General features: G+C 35.1%; 1 protein-coding gene across 5 annotated transcripts in view; it reads left to right on the plus strand.

The window, feature by feature from the left end:
* Nucleotides 1-23,870, plus strand: part of RBM26 (RNA binding motif protein 26) — a 49,335-nt gene that overhangs the window by 22,746 nt on the left and 2,719 nt on the right. For 4 of the 5 annotated variants that reach the window (XM_019610551.1, XM_019610555.1, XM_010728702.1 and 1 more), the window contains exons 13-21: nucleotides 2,474-2,605; nucleotides 3,494-3,565; nucleotides 6,589-6,717; nucleotides 8,748-8,822; nucleotides 11,070-11,240; nucleotides 16,245-16,349; nucleotides 18,073-18,282; nucleotides 19,354-19,440; nucleotides 22,896-23,009. In XM_019610551.1, coding sequence (XP_019466096.1) covers nucleotides 2,474-2,605; nucleotides 3,494-3,565; nucleotides 6,589-6,717; nucleotides 8,748-8,822; nucleotides 11,070-11,240; nucleotides 16,245-16,349; nucleotides 18,073-18,282; nucleotides 19,354-19,440; nucleotides 22,896-23,009 — 1,095 coding nt within the window. The remainder of the gene's footprint in view (nucleotides 1-2,473; nucleotides 2,606-3,493; nucleotides 3,566-6,588; nucleotides 6,718-8,747; nucleotides 8,823-11,069; nucleotides 11,241-16,244; nucleotides 16,350-18,072; nucleotides 18,283-19,353; nucleotides 19,441-22,895; nucleotides 23,010-23,870) is intronic. The other variant, XM_019610561.1, reaches the window with a different exon arrangement.

Genomic DNA, 23,870 nt, shown 5'->3' on the forward strand with positions numbered 1-23,870 from the left:
CCAGAGAGATCCTTCCCCACTGGCAGTCAGCTCTTAAATGGTTCTAGGAGAGGTGGAGCCAGACTCCACCCCTTCCTGCAGCACAGTTGAATTGCCTTCACCTGTGCTCCCGTGGCTGACTCATTGCTCGCCTCAGGTGATCAATCAAAGGTTCAGGCCGTGATTCAGTAGCCCCATACACTAATGTAGGCTTTTCTTTATTTTTTCTTCTGGTGAGTTTAAGACAGGTGGTAAAAGTTAAATTTATTTTCTTGGAAGACAGTTGCCATTTTTTTCCTAAGGATGTTGCTCTTTCTAGTCTGTTTTCCTTTCCTCTTCAACCTGCATACAGCTATAGAAGGTAGCAGTACAGTTCATTTTACCCAAGTATGTCTATATTTTTAAATACATACCTACACATTTTATATATGTAGAGAGGGAGAGGAAATGCTTCCACAGTGGAATTTGCAAAATTAGCCTAATTTTGTGGGAACAGATAGGGGCATTTTATATTTTTGGACTGACTCACGTAGTGGAGCACTTATTGGTGGTTGTGAAGTGTTAGTTACAGCATTGACAAGTTTTTAAGAATATGAGTCTAAGTACTGTCATGGAGCTCTGATTAATAACCTGTTACAAACCAAGTTGGATGCTTTAGTGTGCCTAGTGGTTCCACTAAAACACAAGGGGCAGCTTGGATTCTCACAAGTCATGGATGGAGAATCTTATGAGTTAGCATAGAGCATAGCAATTCCCTTATAATTGTGTCCTACCTTAAATATATTTGCTATCAGTGTGGAACAGTATGTTCTATACTTAGAAAAAATGCCTTTCTAGAAGAAATATTAATGTTACATATAATTATTTAATAAACAGGTGACTTACTACAGGATTCTTTCAACTACTGCTCTAAGTTTTTAATTCTTTTCTTATTCTTGATGGCATATGTCATCATTATCCAGTTTTCCAGAGCAATCCCACTAAAGGGCATTTTACAAAATAGTTTTTTGTGTCCCCTTATTTTGTAACAAATGTACTGCATACTAAAAGTAGTACTTTTATGGGGTGAAGACCCACCTCACTATCACCCCAGTGACATCCGTTAGGTTTGAGTTTAAGCTTTCATTTATAAATATCCTTGTTACTTTATATGAAGCAGTGTAACTCAAAATTATTTTCTAAGCTTTCCTTACATACAGTCAGCCAGAAGAGGGCAGTGCAGTATATCATTTCCGTGAATACAGACAAGTTCCTTGAATAGGATATTTTGAAAAGTCATTGGCATCAGTTTATTTGCTGATAATGTCATCCAACTTACAGCGTAAAATGTACTGAAAACCAAATATCTGGTGTGTTACTCAAAATAAAATATTTGTAACATTTTTGCAAAATCACAAATACACAGCTATAAGTATTCTTAGGAGTTTTTAGTCAAGTCACTAGTTTCCCAGTGCACCATCTTTGACATGTAAATCTTGGTGATTTGACAGAGTTCCTGCAGATGTCTGGTCACGTACTGTGTCAACAAACTACAATTCACGGTCTAGTGTGGAAGGTGGAGGCATGTGGTCAGTGACAAAAAATGTGAAAACAGGAAATTAAAATTTGGAATGTAGGACTTTCATGTTCTTGTACACCAAAATACAAAAAAAATCAAATCGTTGAATGAATAAATATATATTTTTTAATTTGTAAGCTTTTTTTTGGTGAGAGGGTGAACGTTAGCTTCTCTTTTTATTTAAATTATTATTTGATATCATAGCTACAGTTAGTACAGATTCTCTTAAAATACTTCATGTATAGCTGCTGGAGTGAAGGAATGGATTAGGTGATCTCTAGATAGTTTCTTCTGGTTCTGTTTTTGTGGGTTTTTTTTTTTTTTCCCATAAATAGGATGAGAAGCTTGGTCAGAAGCGTCGGGGTTTGTTTTGTTTTGTTTTTGTCTTAAGTATTTAACTCATATTTTTGTCAAATTAAAAGTCGTTAGCTGTCAGGGTATAGCCATGGTATGTTCAAAGATCAGTTGCCTCTGTTCTGTTTCCTCAGTCCCACTAGTCTTCTAGTCTTCCTTTTAGAAGGTAAAGAATGATGTATCAGTGTAAAAAGTGAGAATTTTTATGATACAGGTTTGTGTTTTGCCTTCCTATAGGTGGCTGATAAAACAGATTGGAGAATCACTTTAGGCCACTTTTTGTTAGTTCTGGTGTGGACCTTAAGATAGTCTAAGTAGATGCAATTAATGAAAACTGTATTGTGTGCTGCACGTGCCAAGTAAATGTTATAGCTGTGTGCACTATAGTCAGTTCAACGTTCCAAATCTCCTGATGTATTTGTATTTGCTCTCAGGTGGAAAGCTATTGATTGGTAGGAAAAAATGTAAATCTAAATGCTGTTGCAGGAATTTTGTACATTTGTTGGACATTTGTTGCATATGTAGTAGTCTTTTGTTACTAATATTGCATTGTGCTCTTTTTGGGATGGGGGGGTGTTACAGGTAATACAACCCTTAGTTCAACAACCGAGTTTACCAGTAGTGAAACAGTCAGTCAAGGAGCGATTAGGTCCAGTACCTGCAAGTAATATTGAACCTACGGAAGCACAGAGTGCCAATACAGAAGTCACTCAGGTATGTAAGATCTATAAAAAAAAATAAAAATAAGGCACACACATTTCTCTTTCTATAATAGGTTCGTAGTGTATAAATATATGCCAGTAAGTCTGTCAGTGGTAGTTATTCATACAGAGTAAATAGGCATTGAGTGCTTCTAAGTGCATATAGTTTGATTGAGCAATGTTTCTATATCTCAGTTTTTCCTAAGTGCACTGATATTTGGCTTTCTTAACCAAGTTATGTTGAAAAATTAAGTACCATGGTTTAAAAAACAAGACTAAAAATTTCTGTTGTGTTAAAGTGCAGTTTTCAGGTTTCAAACTGAAGTTACTTTCTATCTTAAGAACTTAAAAGCTATCCTTTAATTTCTTATCTGTTAAACTAAACCCATGAGACAGATGGACATCTGAAAGTATTTTCAATATCTGTACATTACCCTTAAGGATGAAGAAAGCTGTAGTTCCAATAGGAATCGTGGCAGAATCTGGTATGTTACTCACATACGAAATAGCTTTTAAATTTTCATGGAACTATTGTAAATAGCACTATGCCACTACTTCAGTTTTCCTTCTGAAAAGGAAGAATACTGCACTTTTTTCTTTTCAAAAGATTTGAATTTGTGAATTTAAATTCAAACCCCAATTTCCTGCAAATGATGCCTGCAAATAGCAGCTTATAAAAACACAGAAACTGAAGTATACTTAACAGAGCACCTACAGATGCCCTTCTAGCAAATTCATTTTCCAACAGCTTTGGTGTTATTTTGTTGTTGTTGTTGAAGTCTTACTTTACTGAGTAAACCTGTTTTTTTTTGAAATTCCTAACATTCAAAATTATACAGGAAACCATAAATTACTGTATTCGTAAACATACTTGAAGGATAACTTTATGTTGTTTTCTTAGAATGTGACTAAATTATCTGTGAAGGATAGACTGGGTTTTGTGTCAAAGCCAGTTACTCCAGCAACTGAAAAGGTAAGAGAATATCTTGTATTGCCTTCCTCTTGCATTCAATTCCAAAAGAATTATTTCTGTAATGAAACCCTTTATGTTAATATACAGTTTATTTCAGAAGTGTGAATAAAGTCATTTGTTAAAGGTTAGTTTTGTGGAATATAATGTACAGAATCTCAGATTAACTGAGGGTAAGTAAACATGCTAGGACAAAAGCTGTATTTTTTTGTTTTGATATGGTAGATCCATTTTTTTCAGTCACAAAAATGATGAGAAATGCTTCAGGATTCTGAGTTGTTTTTTGAAATGCATTTCTGCATTTGTCTAACAAGTAAATTTTGGTATTTTTTTGAAAATGCAAAACATAAGCATAAAACCACCGAACAACTGCTTTTGGAGTTGTGTGTTCCCTAAAGCTGATTCTGTAAACATTTACTGTCTTACTTGATCTTACCATTTGCAGTACTTGTAAAAAATAATCAGTGCAGAAAGGACAAAGAGGTAAGATGTGAGAGGTGCATCTGAACAGTAGTTATGAGTTATATATCTTGCTCAGTGGTAGCAGTTTTCGGAACGGTTATTTATGTTGCTGGAGTTTGCTACTGTTGTAGTAAAGATAATAATCTGGTTTCCAGACCTATTTAACACCTTAAGGCATGGGCTTCCCCATCACTGATAACGTTCATTTGAGACAGCATTTGGAGGCAGCAAGTTTTACCCAGTAACAAGATTCCTGTGCCTAGTTATGTATCTTTCCTATTTTGAATTGGCTTTATCTACAATGAGTGAAACACCACTGCATTTTTTCCTCTTTCAGTTTATCTGTTAATGCTGATAGTAAACTTAACTACAAAAATACAATGCTATGTTATGCACACAAATGTAACAACAGTTAATGTTTAATTTTAAATACCGATGTCATTTCAATTTGTGTCAAGCCAAGCTAAGCATTCCACCTCAAACATTCTGATCTTTGCTTCTTGGCTGTATTCTGTTGATTCTCGTTGACCTAAATTCGTTGCAAAGAACAACATTTTACACAGATGCTGTATACCTACTTTAGAAATTGGAAGTTTGTTTCAGTTTGAATGGGAGTACCTTTTTTCCTCTTCTAAGAGTTATCCTCAATGTACTCTTTCTACAAAGAGTAAATTAATCCCACAAAAGGTTTTTCCACTGTATCTTACAGTCCAGACTCTTTTGGGTTAGCTGCTGAGCTGTTCAGTGGATTGATTGTGAAGCAAGTTTCCTTTGCATTTTCAGTGGAGTTCTGAAACTTGTTTTGACTTTGTTTTCCCTACTCCTTCTCTTCTGCAAGAGAATGCCTTGCTTAGGTTACCCTAACAGTTCTCTGTGACCATTAGAAATTGACAGCTGTCAAAAAATGTAGATATGTCCTAGATGCTTTTTCTGCTTCTGGCTAAATGCAGGAAATTACAAGAACTTCACAGTAAGAAAGTAGGTATCTTTGCCTTTCAAGGAGGGAAGGGAAGGAGGAAGGTGTGATGAAACACCATTGTGGGATCTTTTCAAATCTAAACAGGGATTTGCAATTCATGATTCATAGTGAGATTCACAGTGTTCTCCCTCTTCAGTAACATTAGAAGATGTAAGATGTTAACATGTTGCTTCTTGCTCTTCTTTATTAGTTAATGCAGGTACATCTGCTGTAGCATCTCTTCTTACTTTTGGAGATGACTAAGTGAGGTTCATTCTGCCATGAAGAGAGCTCAGGGCAAATGGAACGTGTCCCTGTTTTTGTTCTCTGCTTGGTCTGCTCTTTTTAATATGACCTGTCTTAAAGCTACTTTGTAGGAGGACCAACATGCTTGGGATGTGCATATGTTGACGTGCTTTAATTAGTTTTAAAACAATTTAACCTCTCTTTTGATTGCCTGCTTAGATCATTTTATATCAGCTTTTATAATATATAACATGCTTCGATTTTTATTTTTTTTTCCTTCTTTTTCTGTCTGCACTACCAACTCTAGAAGATTCTTATATGTGGGGAAGAAATAGTATCAGTAGCACAATTACAAGAAAATCTTCTATGTGAAGCATCCTTGTTATTCTTCTGATCTCTTGATCTTTTCTGGCTTTCTAATGTTGGCTGTCCTTTTTGTTTCTTCTGTTCTTGGGCATGGTATCTGTTTTATGGAGTGCATGGTGACCAATAGACTCTGCATGCATCTTTTAGTTTTCCACATGTGTAAGATATTTTTAATTCCTGAAAATGTTGTGATTTGCTATCAAGACAGGCAAGATTATGCTGTTATCATCTCCAACTCCTAATCATGGATTTTTTTAATACCGATCAATGGCCAAAATGTATTTTAGGAAATGTTACAAGAAATAGAACATTCCAAGTCCTCGGGTACTGTAGAGAAGTAAACAGTAAATGCTAGAGAGGTTGTAAAGCAGACATCTGTGCTCTCAGTAAGTCATGGAGAAACATTCATATGTAATGTAAGAATAAGTAAGGCATAGGAGTGTCTTCCTTGCTGTACAGTGTACAAGACTTTACTGTATGTCTTGCCTCGTATTGATGGTGCAAGTTGTACTTTGCAGAAACTGCCTATGAAAAGAAGCTATTTTATTTGCTTTGGATCTTAGTTTCTACAATTGGTGAATTTTCCAACAAAATTCATGAAGCTATATAAAATTACTTTTTGAACTTAAAAATAATACAAGAAAAAAAAACCATTTATTCTTGAGCAAATCTTTATCTCCTGCCTCTTTAATTATGCTCAAGTACATACAATTTTATACATTTTTGAACTTTGAAGTAAATATAAATTGGAAAGAATTTATAAAGTTATATTATATAAAGTTATATTATATATCAGAATATAACTGATGTGATGCTGCCTCTTCAAAAGTTGTTTAATTTCAGCAACTCCAAATAAAATTATTTCACCAAATTTTTTTATTCCATACCATCCAAACAGACAAAAGGAAATACACTTAGATATTTCTATACAGTCATTTATTTTTAAAAATTGAAATTCACTGGCAAAAAAAAATAAAATGATTTCCTTCTGTAGGTTTTATCCACTTCTACTGGCTTGACAAAAACTGTGTACAACCCTGCTGCTTTGAAGGCAGCACAGAAATCTTTGCCTGTTGTTTCCACTTCCGTGCTAGACTCTAATGAAGCACAGAAGAAAAAACAGGTAAATTAAATATACTTCTTTATAAAATGGACCTAGATTGGGGACTTGTGACCACTAGAGATAGTCCACTATATATATTCATCTCAAGCATAGGTAATATTAGTTGCAAGATTAAGTTTACTATAATGGTTTCTTTCCAGAGGTCAAGAAAATTCATTATTGTTTTATTACTTTTTCAGTGCATGTTCAGGCAGTACAAGCAGATTTAAAACTCTGGTAGTTTATAATGTGGAATTCTTTTTCCTAGAAACAGAATCTCCATGTTGAGGCATGAATTGTCTATTGTAAGTGAGAAGGCAGTATAGTATAGTTATAGTATAGTCAGTGTTCTCTCTTAAGCCTTTCTGGAACTGACCTTTATTTTCGTTAAACAGGCCATTTATTCTTGTTACATTTTGTACTTGTAGTGATCACAGTTGTGTATTCACCTGAAAACTGAGAATGATGTGACTTTGCATTTTATTGTCCAAATTATAGTTCTCCTGCATCTGTTTTTAATTACGCATAATATTGGAGAGAGAGTGCAACAGAAATGCCTTAAATTTGGTCTTAAGTGAATCACTCTAATTGTAGTTTAGCTTGCTTTGGATTTTCAGAGCCAGTACAGCTCCTATTCTGGCTTTATTCTTACACTTCATTAAAAATAGGTATAGGACAGTATTTATCTGGCTGGCTTTAAATTGCGTATTAAAAATTAAGTACAAGGTTATGTTCAAATATAAGCCTAATGTTTAATATAATTTGAAGTAGTGGTTTGTTGCTGCATGTCAGTTGTGACATTGGTCCAGACTTCAAAGAGATTAATTCTGATTTGGGGATTTCATTTCATACTTGTCCCCCCAGAACATGTTTTTCAGAATCAGAGCCATTAGCTTTCAAGATAAGAAACTGAATGCTTGTAAAATGGACAAAAAAAAAAAAAAAAAAAAAAAGACAAACCAAACCACTTTGGAAGGAAATTATTGACTTAACACCTGTAGTCTATTTTTGTTTGTTGTTTTTTGTGGTTTTTTTTTTTCTGAGAGAAAACATTGAAGACATGCCAAATTATTGCTTCTTTTTGCACTGTTCCCTGTCTTCAGAAATTTCCATTATAATATACTAGCACTTGTTGAAAAACATGATTTTGTGGGACTCTCTCCCTTCTTTCTTTCTGTCTCCCTAGTTTTTCTAAACATTTGTTCCCTTGTCTTATCTTCCCTTTCCTTGCAGAAAAATGATTGCACACTATATTGCAAAACTAACATTTCACGCAGCAGAATTTGTTAGTATTTGAGAATACACATACAGACCTTGTTACTGTTTCTTTTTTGTGGCTGTTGTGCACTTACACTTTGTATATGGTAATCCACTTGCAATTTGATAGTAGTTGATTGGTGATCTAGAAGTGCAAATTCATCTTCTGCCACTCCTTTTATCTCATTTAATATGCTGGTATCAAAGCTCTTTATAGACTCCTGCTATTATCCTTGTATCTAAGATGTTTTACGTTCTATATCCGAGAGCAAGAAGCAGTTGCTTTCTCTCAAGAAGCATTAGTTAAGACCTGAGCACAGCAGCTGTGGCAGTCTCCTACTTTTCCTTCTGAGTGCAGTGCATCACAAATTAATCAGGTTCAATTCTATTTTTAGCAGATGCAATACAGATTTTTTTCTGAGGTAGTGGGTTTTTTTGGTCTGGAACTGTACTGTAGAGGTTGATTTATTGGCTAGAATTACAGTTTCTTTTAAGATACCATCCTTGCAAGTTTGAACTCTTGCATGTTGTATATCTTGTGGTAGTATATTATTTTACTTTTCAAGTTATATTGTATACAGCTATGCTAATAAAGATCATTAGATTCTTCACTTTGTTGGTGACACTTTGTTTTCCAAGATACAGCTTTAAATATTACCTTTAGGGATGAGTTTGTTACTGTTTTTTCCTGTTATTGTAAGATACTACTTTACAGTTGTGACATAAAGTATATTATTCTTCTGAAATTGTTTTGCAAAATCCAGAAACTTTCTGTATTTTTTTAATGTTTTTAGGAAGCACTGCGACTTCAACAAGATGTGAGAAAAAAGAAGCAAGAAATCTTAGAGAAGCACATTGAAACACAAAAGGTAAAGTGTTAGTATTACTGAAGGCCAGCAGTTCAGTTGTAAAATTTATCCTCTTGAAAATAATACAGAATAAGCCACGAAACTGACATATACATAGGTTGCTCCGAAAGGAATGCATTCTATTTATTTCCTTGGAAACTACAACAAAGAGCAGAGTGACAAAATTTGATAGAACAGATTCTCAACTACAAGACACTACTTCTCAACATAGTCACCTCTGTTAGCTATGCATTCTTGCCAGCCATGAACTGCCTGTGTGTTGTGCTCGTAAAAATCTGTACCGGTGGAGGTGACCCACTGTTTCACAGCTGCTATGACTGTGTCATTGCTGAAATGCACCCACTACTTCACTGCACTCACTTCCACTGTTTGGTCTCTGTAAACGTTTGGCAGGCATCAGTGAATGTCAGTGTCAGTGCCATTTTTTCTGCATGTAAGAATTCAGTTACACACCCTTGCTTCATCTGCAGTCCCATATCAGACAGAATCACAGAATCACAGAATTGTAGGGATTGGAAGGGACCTCTAGAGATCATCGAGACCAACTCCCCTGCCAAAGCAGGTTCCCTACACCAGGTCGCACAGGTAGGCATCCAGGCGAGACTTGAATATCTCCAGAGAAGGAGACTCCACAACCTCCCTGGGCAGCCTGTTCCAGTGCTCCGTCACCCTCACCGTGAAGAAGTTCTTACGCACATTCATGCGAAACTTCCTATGCTGCAGCTTATGTCTGTTTCCCCTTGTCCTGTCTCCACGTACCACTGAAAAGAGACAGGCCTCACTGCTATGGCCGCCACACCTCAGATATTTATAAACCTGGATCAGGTCCCCTCTCAGTCTTCTTTTCTCAAGGCTAAACAGACCCAGTTCACTTAGCCTTTCTTCACAGGGGAGATGCTCCAGGCCCTTCACCATCTTTGTGGCCCTCCGCTGGACTCTTTCCAAGAGATCCCTGTCTTTTTTGTACCGGGGAGCCCAGAACTGCACACAGTACTCCAGATGAGGCCTTACCAGGGCAGAGTAGAGGGGGAGGATCACCTCTCTCAAAGACGCATTTTGTCAGACTGCCCCTCTGCTGCCATTTGTCGCACAGCAACAACAGAATACTGATGGGAAGGTTCAACCTCTACCGCTATACTATCAACATTGCCTCTGACGTCATAAGTCAACGTAATAAAATAGGAGACATTATTTTTGGAGTAAAATTAGTGTTTTCAACTGAAATGACATTATCACATTAAGTTTAGAGTTTTAATCTGTCTTGTCATACTATTTCATTTAAACTCCAAGCATCTATAATTAGTTGCAGTTTTTAGTTGAAATTATCTGGTTTGGGTGCAAAATGCGCACTTCTTTGGGAGAAGCGAGAGAGAAATCTATACTTTGCAAGTGCAGAAGTTGATATCGAATAGTGTACATGACTGCACACAAGCTTGGGAGGGGGAAAAAGGCAAAAACATCATTTAGATAGAATATTTTTCAGATGGAAATAATTTCAGTATCTTGAGCAAATAAAATGGAAACCCCAGATGTTCGTGAGAAAATCCATTAATTAAAGATTAAATATCTGAATATAAAATGTTAAAAGCCATCTTTGCTGAGTTTTGCAGATCATAGCATGGCTAGCAGATTGAGGGAGTTCTGTGCTGGTGGGGGCACATCTGGAACATTGTGTCCAGTTCTGAGCTTCTCTGTTCAAAAAGATAGAGATCATCTAGAAGGAGATCAGTGGAGGTCCACAAATAGAAATAAGGACCTGCAGATCTGCTGTATTAGGAAAGGCATAGACATCTAGGTCTGTTCAATCTGGAGAACGCTGAGAGGTGGTCTTATCAATGTTATTACGTATGTGTGTTAAATGGTTGTGGCCAGGCTCTTTTCAGTGGTCCCTGGTGATAGGACAAGGGGCAACAGGCAAAAACTGAAACACAAGAAGTTCCATGCAAACATACAAAAGAACTTAATTGCTGTAAGGTTGACAGAGCACTGGAATATGTTGCCTGGAGAGATATATTCTTCTCTGCAGATACTCAAGACCTATCTTGATGCTTTCCTGCTCAACCAGCTGTAGGGAACCTGCTTTTAGTAGGAGGTTGGACTCGATCTCCAGAGGTCACTTCCAACCCTTCTGATTCTATGATAGCAGAAGAAATAAAGCACTCTGTTTTTCCATTAGTTGTAGTAGTTACTTGAAAACAGATATTTAATGGAAATTGTAATGTTGTTTTCTTTGTTTAAATTGGACAGATGCTGATTTCAAAGCTTGAGAAAAATAAAGCCATGAAGTCAGAAGACAAAGCAGAAATCATGAAAACACTGGAGATTCTAACTAACAGCATTACCAAGTTAAAAGATGAATTAAAAGGTGTATCATCAGGAGGAGGGACTCCTCTGAAAAGCATGAAAACTAAGACTCAGGTATCATGTTTTGATGAGCTTTCTAATAAGATGAATTTACATGTCAGCTTATATCAGTATAATAAAAATATACAGCTACGTCAGAAGTGCTTAGAAATATGCTATTTTAATCTTGAATTCTTCTGTGCAGAGAGATTGGTTTTGTCCTCTGTTTAAAAGAACATAGTTAATTTAAAAACTGTGTTATTGTCTAGATGTTTGAGCCAGTGATATACAGGATACATCGCGTTATTTTGAAGATACCAAAATAGAAATCTGATTGTCTTTTGCCTTATTCAGTCTTTTGTGTATAGTCTGTTGCTTTTGTAGTAGACAATTGCTGTTGTAATGGTTGTTAACAGAAATAATGAAAACAGTGTTTCTAGTGCTAAAAGATAATCATTATGCAAGGCAGATATCCACTGGTCACATGTAATACCTAAACTAACTGCTTCAGTGAAGCTAGCTCATTACTAAACCGGTGTATATGTTTATGTTTTCTTGTTCTTTTTGTGTAACTGAAATTGAAACAATTGAATTTTTCAGAAATAAGATTATACAGTAGGTTTTCCTTTGATTTGGGTATCAGTATTTGAGTTAAATCTGTGAGAGGAGTTTCTTTTACCTGCTGTACTTTCTGCTCATGTAACCAGTTCCTTGATTCTGCTTCAAAGTGCAATTTTGTTAGCTTTGAAAAATTTAATTGTAAATATGTCAAAAGGTTTGAGGCTGATTTGGCCTGGTTCCATGACTTAATGGGGTGGGGGGACCCACGGACCCATGGCTCAAGAGAGGGGAAATGGGGGGTGGAAACCAAACAGGGACAATGAGCTAAGGGAGAAAACTAATTACTAAATATGATAATAGAATGCTAGATAACACAGTATAATACAATGTAATTAGTAATGGAGCTAATAAATCAAATAAAGGAGAGAGTGTCCAAAACCAAAAGCCTTATTCTCATGCTGAAGCTGAAATGGCTAGAGAACATACACAGTAGAGACAAGCAGAGAAAGAAAGGACAGTCTAGTGACTCCCAAGCAGTTTTACCTTTCCCTCTAAACAGAAAAGGAACAGTGAGGTCTTCTGGGATTTGTAGTTTTTCTCTTTAGAGAAGGGTACCTGGAAACTATAGACAGTCCATAGAACTGGAGCATTAACTCTTTAACTCCAGTGTTCTACATGATGCTATGATGTGAAATACCGATAAAAAAAACCATAAAACCATGACAAGTGTGTCTGCACCAACTGAACCAATTTGAGTCTGAAAGTAACATTTTTAGGAGCAAATACTTCTGTGAAAACCATACAATTGAATTTTTCAAAGCTAACAAAATGATGAAGCATGTAATATTAAAAGGCCAGATTTTTCTATAGTGTATTTTCCAGTAGAACAGAAAACCACTTAAACTTTCCTTGCTGCTTTCTTTCAGTTCTTAAATTTTCAGAATGCTTAATCATCTCTTGTAAAGTTTGGGATTCTATTTTAAAAACCTAGTGCAACATTAAAACCCAGATTTAGTTTAAATGGTTTATAAGTTTTCAGTTTGAGGTAGAAGAGATGGTGTTTCATTTTACATAAAAATAGGGATATTTGAAGTAGTTGCAGTATAAATTACAGTGATGTGGAGATGTGGAAAAAAAAGTACTAAAAGAAATACTGGAATGACCTGTACATACTAACTTCACTGTAGCTTCTTACCTCATAAGTCAGTCAGCAAAAAATTGAAGCAGTGAATTTTTATCCTGAAAATGGGCCATACACTGTGATTTCTTGAAGCTGACTTTCTCATAAAATAATTACAGCTTTAGTGGAGTAACTGTTTTAGAGTGGGAACAGGAGGTAATAACTCCAAACTTAGAGGTCTGCTATAATAAGATTAAATTCATGTTCTTTGAAGGTGACAAAGAGTTTTCTGACGTTTGAGAGTGAATTGGTGCTGTCTAGTGAGAGAATGTTTCTTAGAGATCTTAGACAAAAGAAGTTAACTTCCTATAGAATGAATTTGAACTACAAAAGTTCTAGGAATTGGCAATATTTTCAGATCTGCTTTTGATTCTCTGTCACCAGTCTCCTTCTTGTTCTTAGCGTGCTTGTAAATGGGCTCCAAGGGTATTTGCTGCATTACCCTCTCAGGGATTGTGACGAGGCTGACCGTCATGTACTTCCCCAGATCTTCTTTGCCCTTCTTGAAGGTCAGAGTGACATTTAGTTATTCTCAGTTCTGAGGAACATCCCCAAATGTCATGACCTTTCAAAGATAATTGAGATTGGCCTTGCAGAGACATCAGAAAGCTCCCTCAGTATTTATGGTTGCATCCTATCAGTTCCCAGGGACTTGAGTACGTCCAGTTTGCTTAAGTATTGCCTAACTTAAATCTCTACTAACAAAGGTAAGTGTTCCTTGCTCCAGACTTTTTGTACCTGTCTCAGGACCTGGGATTGCTGAAGGCAAGCATTGCCAATAGGGGCTGAGGAGAAAAAGGCATTGGCTCTTCCCATTTCTTTTGTTGCAAGGTCGCTTTCCACATTGACCAGCAGGCCCGTATTTTTCATGACAAAGTCTTCATTTTGCTGCTAGTACATCTACATAAATTTTTCTTGTTCCTTATCACCTTGCCAGATTATTCCACTTCAGGAGGGCGTTGGCTTTCCAAACTAGGTACCTACATGTTCAGGCAGGCAGTCTGTATTGCTTCTGCGTGGTCTGAGCCTGCTTTCACCTCTCCTGCACTTTGTTTTTAGATTTGAATTTTGTTAGGAGCTCTTTATTCATTCATGCAGGCCTCCTGCCAATTATTTCCCGCATGTTTTGCTACTTGGGGGATATAGACTTTAAACTCATAAACTTGAGAATAACTCATCGTTCTGGCCCTAGGCATAGCTACGTGCTTTCACACAGTTTCTCACACAAAGGACAACTTCTCCTTCTCATCATCCTTACTTGGCTTTCCTAAAGAGACTGCATCTGTCCGCTGCAGCGCTCTGGTTATGTGAGTCACTGTACAGTGGGGAGTTGTAACAAGATGATCTTTAAGATCCCCTCCCACCAAAGCCAGTCTGTGTAATCTCCGTGAGACTGTAGTCCTGAAACTGCGCAGACATCTAATTCCTCCACTTTGCTTCCGATAATGTTTTATTAGTTTACAGGCTTTTCAGAAAGGCATTTATTTCCCAGAAAAGAAATTAGATCTTCTCCTTTGTTACTGTTTCGTTGGTACTCCCTTGTTTATATTGGTATGTGCATGGTTGAGGTTGTCCATCTTCAACTCTTTATGTTGATTTGAAGACCTCTGCAGTCCACATTCCTAATTTTTTTGTCAACCTGGTCCTCACGTGATTGTGGTTTTCACTTATTTTTGTCTTCTTCCAGATCATGCAGATTACAAAACACCCTTCCCCATGAGTGTAGAAAGCTTTGCTGCCTCCTGGTACGTCTTGAAGGAGGCAGATATATAGGGACATCTTATCGAGGTTAAGCACAGCTCTGTATAAAGGGAAATCTTCATTAAGAGCACTAGAAATAAACTTCAAAAGTCTAGAGACTTTCTGACACCAGAGTCACAGACTGCTTTGTGAGTTCTAACTTCTGGTCATTTTTAAATTTCAGAAATGTTTATTTTGTCATGTCTTTGGTGCATGTGCATTACAATGCCATTACAACACTGTGGGATTTGAAAAGCAGTTTGCAAAAAAAAATAATAATACAGGAGATGAATTTTTATGGTTGCTGTAGATAAGATAATCAGAAAATGGGGCTGAAAGGGGTTCTGATTGAAGTTGCCAGTTGAATAATCCAGCTTTTTTTCTTTTAAAGCTTCCAGGAAAAAAAAACCAACAAAGAAATACACACAAAAAAATCCCTTCTTTATCATTCAGTGGTGATACTTGGTTTCCAACAGTCAGAACTGCGAAACCTTCATCTCTTGACAACCAGCCTTTGAATACATTACATGCTGTGGTTTTGAATCAACAGGTGTAAATGTAAAACTATTTCATAGTCATTTATAATTTTCTTCTTCATTTGTGATGTCATTAGAACATTTGATTGCTGCTTTGTCCATTAAAAACAAAACAAGTTTCCAATTTGGAACCAAACTTCAAATAAGATTTTCTTAGTCACATAAAGCTCTTTTCTGCATCTGTACCAACACCTGCACCTCTGTACTTACAGTGAACGTGTCTAAATTTGGATTCAGAGACACCTTTCAGTTTGATACATATTTTTGAACTTCCTCATCATTTTTAAGGAACTGTGTGCTGAAAGGCGACTATAGGTGCATCAGAGACCAACCTTTTGTTAGCAGAGATACTGTTACTGTGGTGGTTTTTTTTTCTACTACGGTATGAACAGAACTATCATTTAGTGCTTTTTTCATTATGGAATTGTGATAATCTTAAAAGCTTCTTCTCATTACTGAGTGTAGATAGTGTATTCATTCATAACAATGCTTCTTTTTTTCTTTTTTTTTTTCATGTAGAGTCCCTTTTTATCACTTCATTGCTATTGTATAATTTTGCATTCTCTATCTTGTGTACCTCTAGTTTAGAACAAATTCTTTTGGCTTGGCTTGATGTACTAAAAGCTTTGACATCACCAAGCTCAAAAACATGCTGCTACACACAGAAGTTTTATCTTGCTTCTTTAAGGCTCCTAAGCTTGCACTTGGTTTATTTTTTAAAGTGGAATCCTAGTGTTGTAAGCAGTTTACCTCCAAAGTTACAGCTGTGGTCTAAATCAATAAGCCACAACTTGGCTAAGTTTAGAATTTCATTACGCATTCTAGTTTTAAAATTCGCTTCTCTTAGAGTTTCTAGGAATTTGCCACCACACTTCTACCTGGAAAACAGACTTTTCGTTTACCTGGAGGCCAATCCTGGCCAATCTTTAAGTCACTGTATATTTCTGGAATAGCGTGCCGATAGAAGCATAGCAGTAGATTCTTAGGTTTCATCAGAAGATTGTTTCCTCACTAGAGAATGTAAACCTGTACAACTAATAATTTGCTGTGACAATTTCTTAGATGCAGAAAGAGTTACTAGATACTGAACTGGATTTATACAAGAAGATGCAAGCTGGGGAGGAAGTTACTGAATTAAGACGGAAATACACAGAGCTGCAGCTGGAAGTATGTTTCTCTCGTCTTTTGTTTCTTTCAATGAAATATTTTCCTACATTTTTGCTGACTTGTGAATTGTATCATTCAGTGCAATGTTTCTTATTATAGATGGAGGCAGTTAGCAATAATATTTAAAAAAAAAAGTTTCTGGGTGCTGCTTCAGTAGAGAAAAAGCATCAGTGTTAATTTTTATCACTATTTAAATTTTGAAACTTTAGATGATGTGGTATTTTACAGATTTATGATAGTAATATGTCTTTGTGGATATGAGACTATTTTTAAATTGTTGTCTATCGTCGGTACTGTTTTGGATTACAAAGGAATAAAAAGTATAGCCTGATTCTTTTTTTAATGAATGTCAACATCCTCTCAATGATATTAACCAAAAAGGCCAAAATGCCAAAAAGTAATATTAACACAGCATTGCTTTTGAGAGAAGGTGGACTCTCCAAAAACACATACAGTGTGTCCTAAGCATTCAGTGTACAAAACATATTTTTTGTTGAAGGACTTGCATCTTAAAAAAAAAAAATACAGAAGGCTGCGCTAGATTATTTGTGTCTTAGTTTAAGAAATTATGAATAGTATTGGACAGATAATAATTCTACTATTTTGCCTGTATGTGTATAGCTACTTAATTGGATAATACTCATGTTTTTTCTACTCTAAAGCAGAGTGGTGTGTTAAATAAATCCTTCTTAATGAAGCTTGGTTGTATTTTTAGGTATGACCATGAGGACGCAGTGCATGTACATGCAGCTAGTTTGCATTAAAACCTTACTATAGGTTTGTTAATAAGCCAAGCCTGTTGAACTGAGATGATTCAAAAACAAACACTTAAAATAATTATTCTGATGGTGAATAACATTTCATAAGTATCCTGAATGATTTTATTAATACAGCAGTCATAAATTGATTTCCTCGTGGAAGGAGATAATTGGCATTCAGTCAAGTAGCGTTAGAAGTGCTGACATGGTAAATGCAGTAGGATATGTTAAAAAAACATTGTTACTGTGATTTTATTTAGCGTTCTGATTCATAAATTAGGCAATTTCTTTTGTAAAGATTTGGGTTTTTTTTTTTTAATGCCTGCAATACATGCTCAAATTCAATCCTTGAAATTGTTTGTGGGTGGTTTTTATTTTTTAAGCTTAAATTTTACTAATTTTTTTAATGTCTATTGGAGAGCCTTTTGATTTCAAGAGAATGCATGTCTTTTCTGTGAATTGGAAGTGCAGGTGTGGGTTTGGAAATTAGTCACCATGTAGAACCAAATTTTTAGAGAACAATTTGTCCTTGGATATGCATAGTAGAACCTCTGTTTCACAACTCACGGTACTGTGGCCAAATGTTACTATGCTCCATATTTTCTTTTCAAACTAAAAATTCCATCTGTGAATTAGGAGAAAACTGTTAGTCACCACAATGAGAAAATTTCATTAACAAATTTCAAATGTTATATTCCAGTCTCTCCTGAGGAAAGGAATTGTCCTCACATATGAGTGCCCCTTTGACTTTTGTTGTTCCAATATGTTACTTTTTCTGTTCCAATACTATTTTTGAAACTGTTAGTAGTGAACATCATTAATTTTAACATATTTTAAGATCTTAAAATTGCTTTAAGTCTTCTTTAGGGATGTGTTTTTTTAGGAAATGTCAGAATATGTGTTTGTTAATTTTGTCTAAATATTTGGATTATGAATTTTAATAAATCAATGTGTGTAAATCTTAGGCCGCCAAACGAGGAATTCTTTCTTCAGTTCGTGGTAGAGGGGTCCATGCAAGAGGTCGAGGTGCATCACGTAGCAGAGGTAGAGGAATACGTGGACGGGGCCGAGGCAGAGGAGTTCCTGTACATGCTGTTGTGGATCATCGACCAAGGGCATTAGAAATTTCTGCGTTTACAGAAAGTGATAGAGAAGATCTTCTTCCTCATTTTGCGGTATGTTGTAATTTCTCTTTTTCTGCTCATGGGATGGCACTCTTTTATCCAGTGACTTGTTTATGCTTGATTCAATTCATCTGGAAACATAATTCAGGAATAACTCTATAACATGATATACCTGTTCATGATTTATAGAAAAAAAAAAAGAAAAAGGTGAAACAGAAATTACACTGTTATTTCAACTGCTTTTAACTGAAACATAGGACAATTTGTCAGGATTGGTGGCATTTTTTTGAGGGGAGTTTCAAGATGACCTGAATTTTTTCAGTGTTTCTGCCATTCTGATTTAGACAATCAAGATGACAAGTATGTATTTACTGACAAATTTCTACAGGGCATCCAAAGGTTTCTTTTATTAATCTGTCTAAGCTTAGGGTTTTTTTGTTATTGTTAATCAACAACAACAATCTACTTTGTCAACCATAAGATATTTGGTAATCCAGTCTCAGTGAAGATTTAAAAGAATGAACTTATTTTTAATCCACAGCCTTGTATTATGATTGAGTCTGCCAGAAGACTATTGCTTCTGTGTTTTCACATGTTCTTTGTACTTCAGCAGTGCACTCCATTATATTGGGTATTGGAGCTTACACTCTTGGCAGCATTAAAATACCTTAGAAACCATTGGAAGAGTTTATTGGGCTAGAAGATAAGATGCTGAAATGAAGTTATATTGGAAACTTTGGCTACCTGACCAGTATCTCATCTTTTTGTAGAAGTGTTTCATAATAAACTAATGGAATAATCTCAAGATCCCCTCTTGCTAATCAAGAGAGAAGTATTAAGCAGAAGAACCTCTCTTTTCTGTCATAATTTTACTTCATACTTGTATGTTTACAATTAGGAAATGTAAACTGTGGTACTTTGTGTTTTAAAAATGCAAAGAAAAGTAACCCTTACTTGCAAAGAACTCTGATTGGCATTAAGACTGTGAAAGGGTACTCTGTTCTAACTTGATTTGCTTTTTGAGACATTTCATTTAGGGCATCATATTTAGAGGGGGAGGGTAGAGGAGGAAGGCTGTTTTACTAAGCTTTTTTTTCTTTCCTTCTTTTTTCATATTAAAAGCAATACGGTGAAATTGAAGATTGCCAGATTGATGACTCTTCGCTCCATGCGGTGATTACCTTTAAGACAAGAGCAGAAGCTGAAGCTGTGAGTATAGTTTCATTGAAAATATTTGGCATCATTCAACTGCAATATATTCTAGTATTTGATTAAATTTAATGCAAATAATTACCCAGAAACATTTTAAAGAATTCTAGTGTAGGAATCTAATTCTAGATTGAACAATTCTGTCAAAAGTGACACAGGCAGAGTGACCTTGCCTGTGGTCCAGGGAGGGGACTTTTCAGGCAGTGATGACATGACATGGAGCAACTGGAGAGAGAATCATGCCTGTTTCTGGTGGCCATTTCCAGGAGTGGGCTTTTGAGTCACCATCCCTGGAGGTGTTCAGGAAATGTTCAGATGTTGTGCTAAGGGACATGGTTTACTGGGGACGTACTGGTTGTAGGTGGACAGCTGAACTGGATAATGATCTCAGAGATCTTTTCCAACCTTGGTGATTCTGTGATTCTATGATTACGGAATCTTTTATGATATAAGGATATTTATGACAAAACAGAGTTATACTTTATGTAAGAGAGAAATCAAGATAGTCATATAGAAATTCATAGGTAAATATCCTTATTTAATTGCCAATTATTTTCACCTTAAGGACTCACTCTTCTGTAGTTTAACTGACAGCCTACAGACTGTCTATATATATGGTTGGTTCATCAGTTGTATTTAGCTTTGCCTGGAAATCAATGATATTGTAAATGTAATTTTAAGCAATGAGATTTTTTTTTTACCCCCAAAGCATATTTTTTTATGAAGTTACAGAAGTATAGAATTGCAGTAGTAATTCTTAGAGAGTTCTAAAACTCAACATTGACGTATGTTGTAATTCATCATCCTTAAATATAGATTATGAGGACTATATTTCTGGATGAACAGGATTCTTGCCTTAGTCAGTTAATAGTGCAAATAGCATATGAATCTGCACAAAATAATAAACTTAATTGTACTGCAGATTATTTTGTTTTCTTTAAAATTCTTCCATCACTGTTGGGAAGGAGTATCCTGAAAGTAATAGGGTTTCCAGGAAAAAAAAAAAAGAGAAGATTAATATATATGGTATGATTGTATAGAAAGATTTGATTTCATAGTTATATTTTGAAGATGATGTCTTTGTACAAAGTTCATCTTTTGGAGGTTATTTGAACAGAACTTTCATATCTGACCAGACTCTTTTGTTTCTGTATTCCTTGTCTTGAAAGAGCTAAATGACCTGATTGACAGAAGTATTTACAATGGAGATGAAGCCAGTAAGAGCAGTAGTTCTGACCACTCACAACATCATAATAGTTAGATACTTTGAGAAATAATTTGATTCATATGCCAAAGGTGTTTTAAAGAAACAGCAGTATTGGACATGAAACATTCAAATGCAACAGTGTGGAGCTCTGACTGTATGGTGACTAAATTATTCTATAAAAAAGGAAGTGTAAATAATGATACATGGTACATAATGACTGGCAAGGATAAAGCAGTAGTACTATGTGTCTGTACTAAAGGAACACAAACCGTAAACTAAAGAGATCACAAATAAAAGCTGTAATAGTTCCTATACTCTAGAATAGATTCAGTTACAGTTGGAATTTTTTATTTTGATGCTTTCTAACGTTGGATATTTGATTTTGTGCCTTCGTATTATTTAATGTTACAGTTGCGGTTTATATAACAAATAACAATCATCTGTTCTTATGGACTGTCTAGATAACATCTCTACTCCCATATAGAGTATGATTTATCACTAAAAGGTTTAACAGATCATATTACAGATACCTGTTTTATCAGCAGAATACAGGTTTTACTTCTACTTCTTTGGAAAAATTGGCATGCAGAGTCATTTCAGTCATAACTAACTTTCTGTAACCAAAAGTCAAAGTTCAGTAATATCCTGGAAGCAAACTCAGAAGTTGATGTATGTGAAATGAAGAAAGAAAACAGTGCAGAGAATGCAGAAAGGTATTGGCCAGGGAGAATGGAGGCATGGTTAGTGGATGGGAGGTGTGGTTGATAGAACAAAGTTAGCATTCTGTATGCTTGTTTTTCCATGATACATTTCACTGCTTTAGAAAAATAGTAAGATTCAAGGTGAAGATGTGTTTGAGGTGAAGTTTGGAAGGTTCTGTGAAAAGTGGGAAGATTGGATTATACGTTATTATCTGTATGTGATATGTCCACAGTCCAGTTTGCATTAAAACTTCTTCATTTTCATGAGTCTGATTACATGTTTATTTTTAAACTAAAATCTTATTAAAAATGTACTAGGTCAAATAAAGTCAAGTCTCACTTTTTTTCTTAAGATATTCTTGTATACTAAATATAATTCCAGTGGAATTTTTGTGTTTATTAGTAAAGCAGACTCTAAGGCTGTAATTGAAGAAATTGTAGATGCAAAATGTAATCATTAAAAAACATCTACTGAGGCCAATTTTGGAGTAAACGCTGCTAATATTTTACTTTCTTAAATGAAAAAAGGCGTAAGCTTTATGACTATCTCTTCAAGTCTGAAAGGAAGAGGAGGATTCCCTGTTGTAAAATGTTGAATTTTATGTAGCAGTAATTTCTTCCAAAGATTACAAGTTGTTTCTCTATCTAAAAGTCATGTATAAGTGCTTTTAAAAATTCTAGTTATGTGATATTGTGATGAGACCATGGACAAAAAGCTTCAGAGCTGCATTTTAATAGGCATAGAATCTTTTAAATTTATCATAAATTTATATGTACAGATTTAAAATTTATACCTGGGGACTTGAATATCACACAATTCATGTTCAGATGTCATTGAACATGTAATTGTTTCTACATTTCACATTATGCTGTGCTTTCAGATTGCACTATAAATCTTCTGTGACTATGACAGTTATTTCGGAATGTTGCTAACAGTGATTTATGCCAGTTCATGTTACTTTAATTTGAACATACTATTTCCAAAGCAGCCACTTAATGGATCTGGTACTTAGAAAGGCATGAATATCCCATAAGTTAAAAATTTTTATATTTCAATTACAAGGGCTATATGGGAAGTGAAACATTTCCAGTAGATTAAGTTGTAATCACAAAGGTTTATTTTTTTCCTTTAATATTTAATTATTTGTATTTGTGGGATGGCTTGTTTCTTCTAGTAAGTAATGAGATAATACGTTTGTGTCAGTCTTCAAAAGGCGAAGTACCCATCTGTGTAGTAGTAAAAACAGAGGAAAGTATTAAGTTCAGTATGTTGCATCACCAAGTGATTAATTTTTAAATTTGATTAATTCAGTGCTTATTTTGTTTGAATATGTTTTGATCATTTTCCTGAAAGGGTGTGTGCATTCCATTTGTAGTTAATAAAGTTTTCTTTTAGACAGTTAACAGTAATTCAATATTAACATATTAAAACTTGTTTTTTCTTTAGAAAAAGCAGACTGTTGGCTTGTTTCTGACATTTAAGTATTAGTGAAGTTATTTTTTTCTCCTGACAAAGACGTTTTTAACTAAGACTAAATTTGTTTTAGGCTGCAATCCATGGGTCTCGGTTTAAAGGACAGGAGTTAAAGTTGGCATGGAACAAGCCTGTTGCTAGTATGTCAGCTGTTGAAACAGAAGAAGCTGAGCCTGATGAAGAAGAAGTAAGCTTGCTTTTTTTGTCTCATATTTATTTCTTAAAATGAAATGGTTTTATTTTTAAATGAAAATGATCTACTGATTCATACCATTTAAATCTGGCTCACTTTTAGTATCAGGAAGTGGATTTATTTATTTAAGAAAATCTTGTATTCTAGGATATTGACAGTCTAAATACTTCACTTTTCATGGCAAGCACGTTTCATTTCTAGTGTGTACATCTAGAAAATAAAATAGGTGGGGTGTGTTTGAACTTACATGAGAAATAATGAGGATTTTGTCCAAACCATGGGTAGGATTTTATTTGAATTATTTTCAGCTGAATTAATGACATTCACAAAAATGTCTTAATATAATTGATTTCCTTTCAACAATTCTTGGGAAATTTTGCATTTAAATGTTATTCTTTGTGTGAGGTTTGTATTGCTTGCAGCATTTGTTTAAGTTAATACTGAAGTATAATGTTAGAATCTCTAGGTCCTGGATGGACAAGTTTAAGAACTTCAAATTAATTTGCTGATTTAAAAATACATAAATAAAAATTCTATATTGTTTCATTGTTTAAAATTCGTCTTATGCAGGATGAGATCAGGATGGTGGAGATATCTGTAGTCACCGCCTGAATTTCAATCTTAAATGTGTAAAATATCTCAAGTTTTTGTGTGCTTACAATTGGTCATGCTGTTCATATTACTTTCTTTTATAGCTGATACTATATAAACTTGAAAGTTTCCATCTTTTTTCCATGTGTAAATTCTGTCAATTCACCTAAAATGCTAAAGAGATTTAAGACTGAAATGAAATGAAGAATTTCCTTGATGGGGTGTTTGTTTTGTTGTTGTTTTGTATGTGTTGGTTTTTTTTTT

The sequence above is a fragment of the Meleagris gallopavo genome, chromosome 1, assembly GCF_000146605.3.
Source record: "Meleagris gallopavo isolate NT-WF06-2002-E0010 breed Aviagen turkey brand Nicholas breeding stock chromosome 1, Turkey_5.1, whole genome shotgun sequence".
Taxonomy (NCBI): Eukaryota; Metazoa; Chordata; class Aves; order Galliformes; family Phasianidae; genus Meleagris; species Meleagris gallopavo.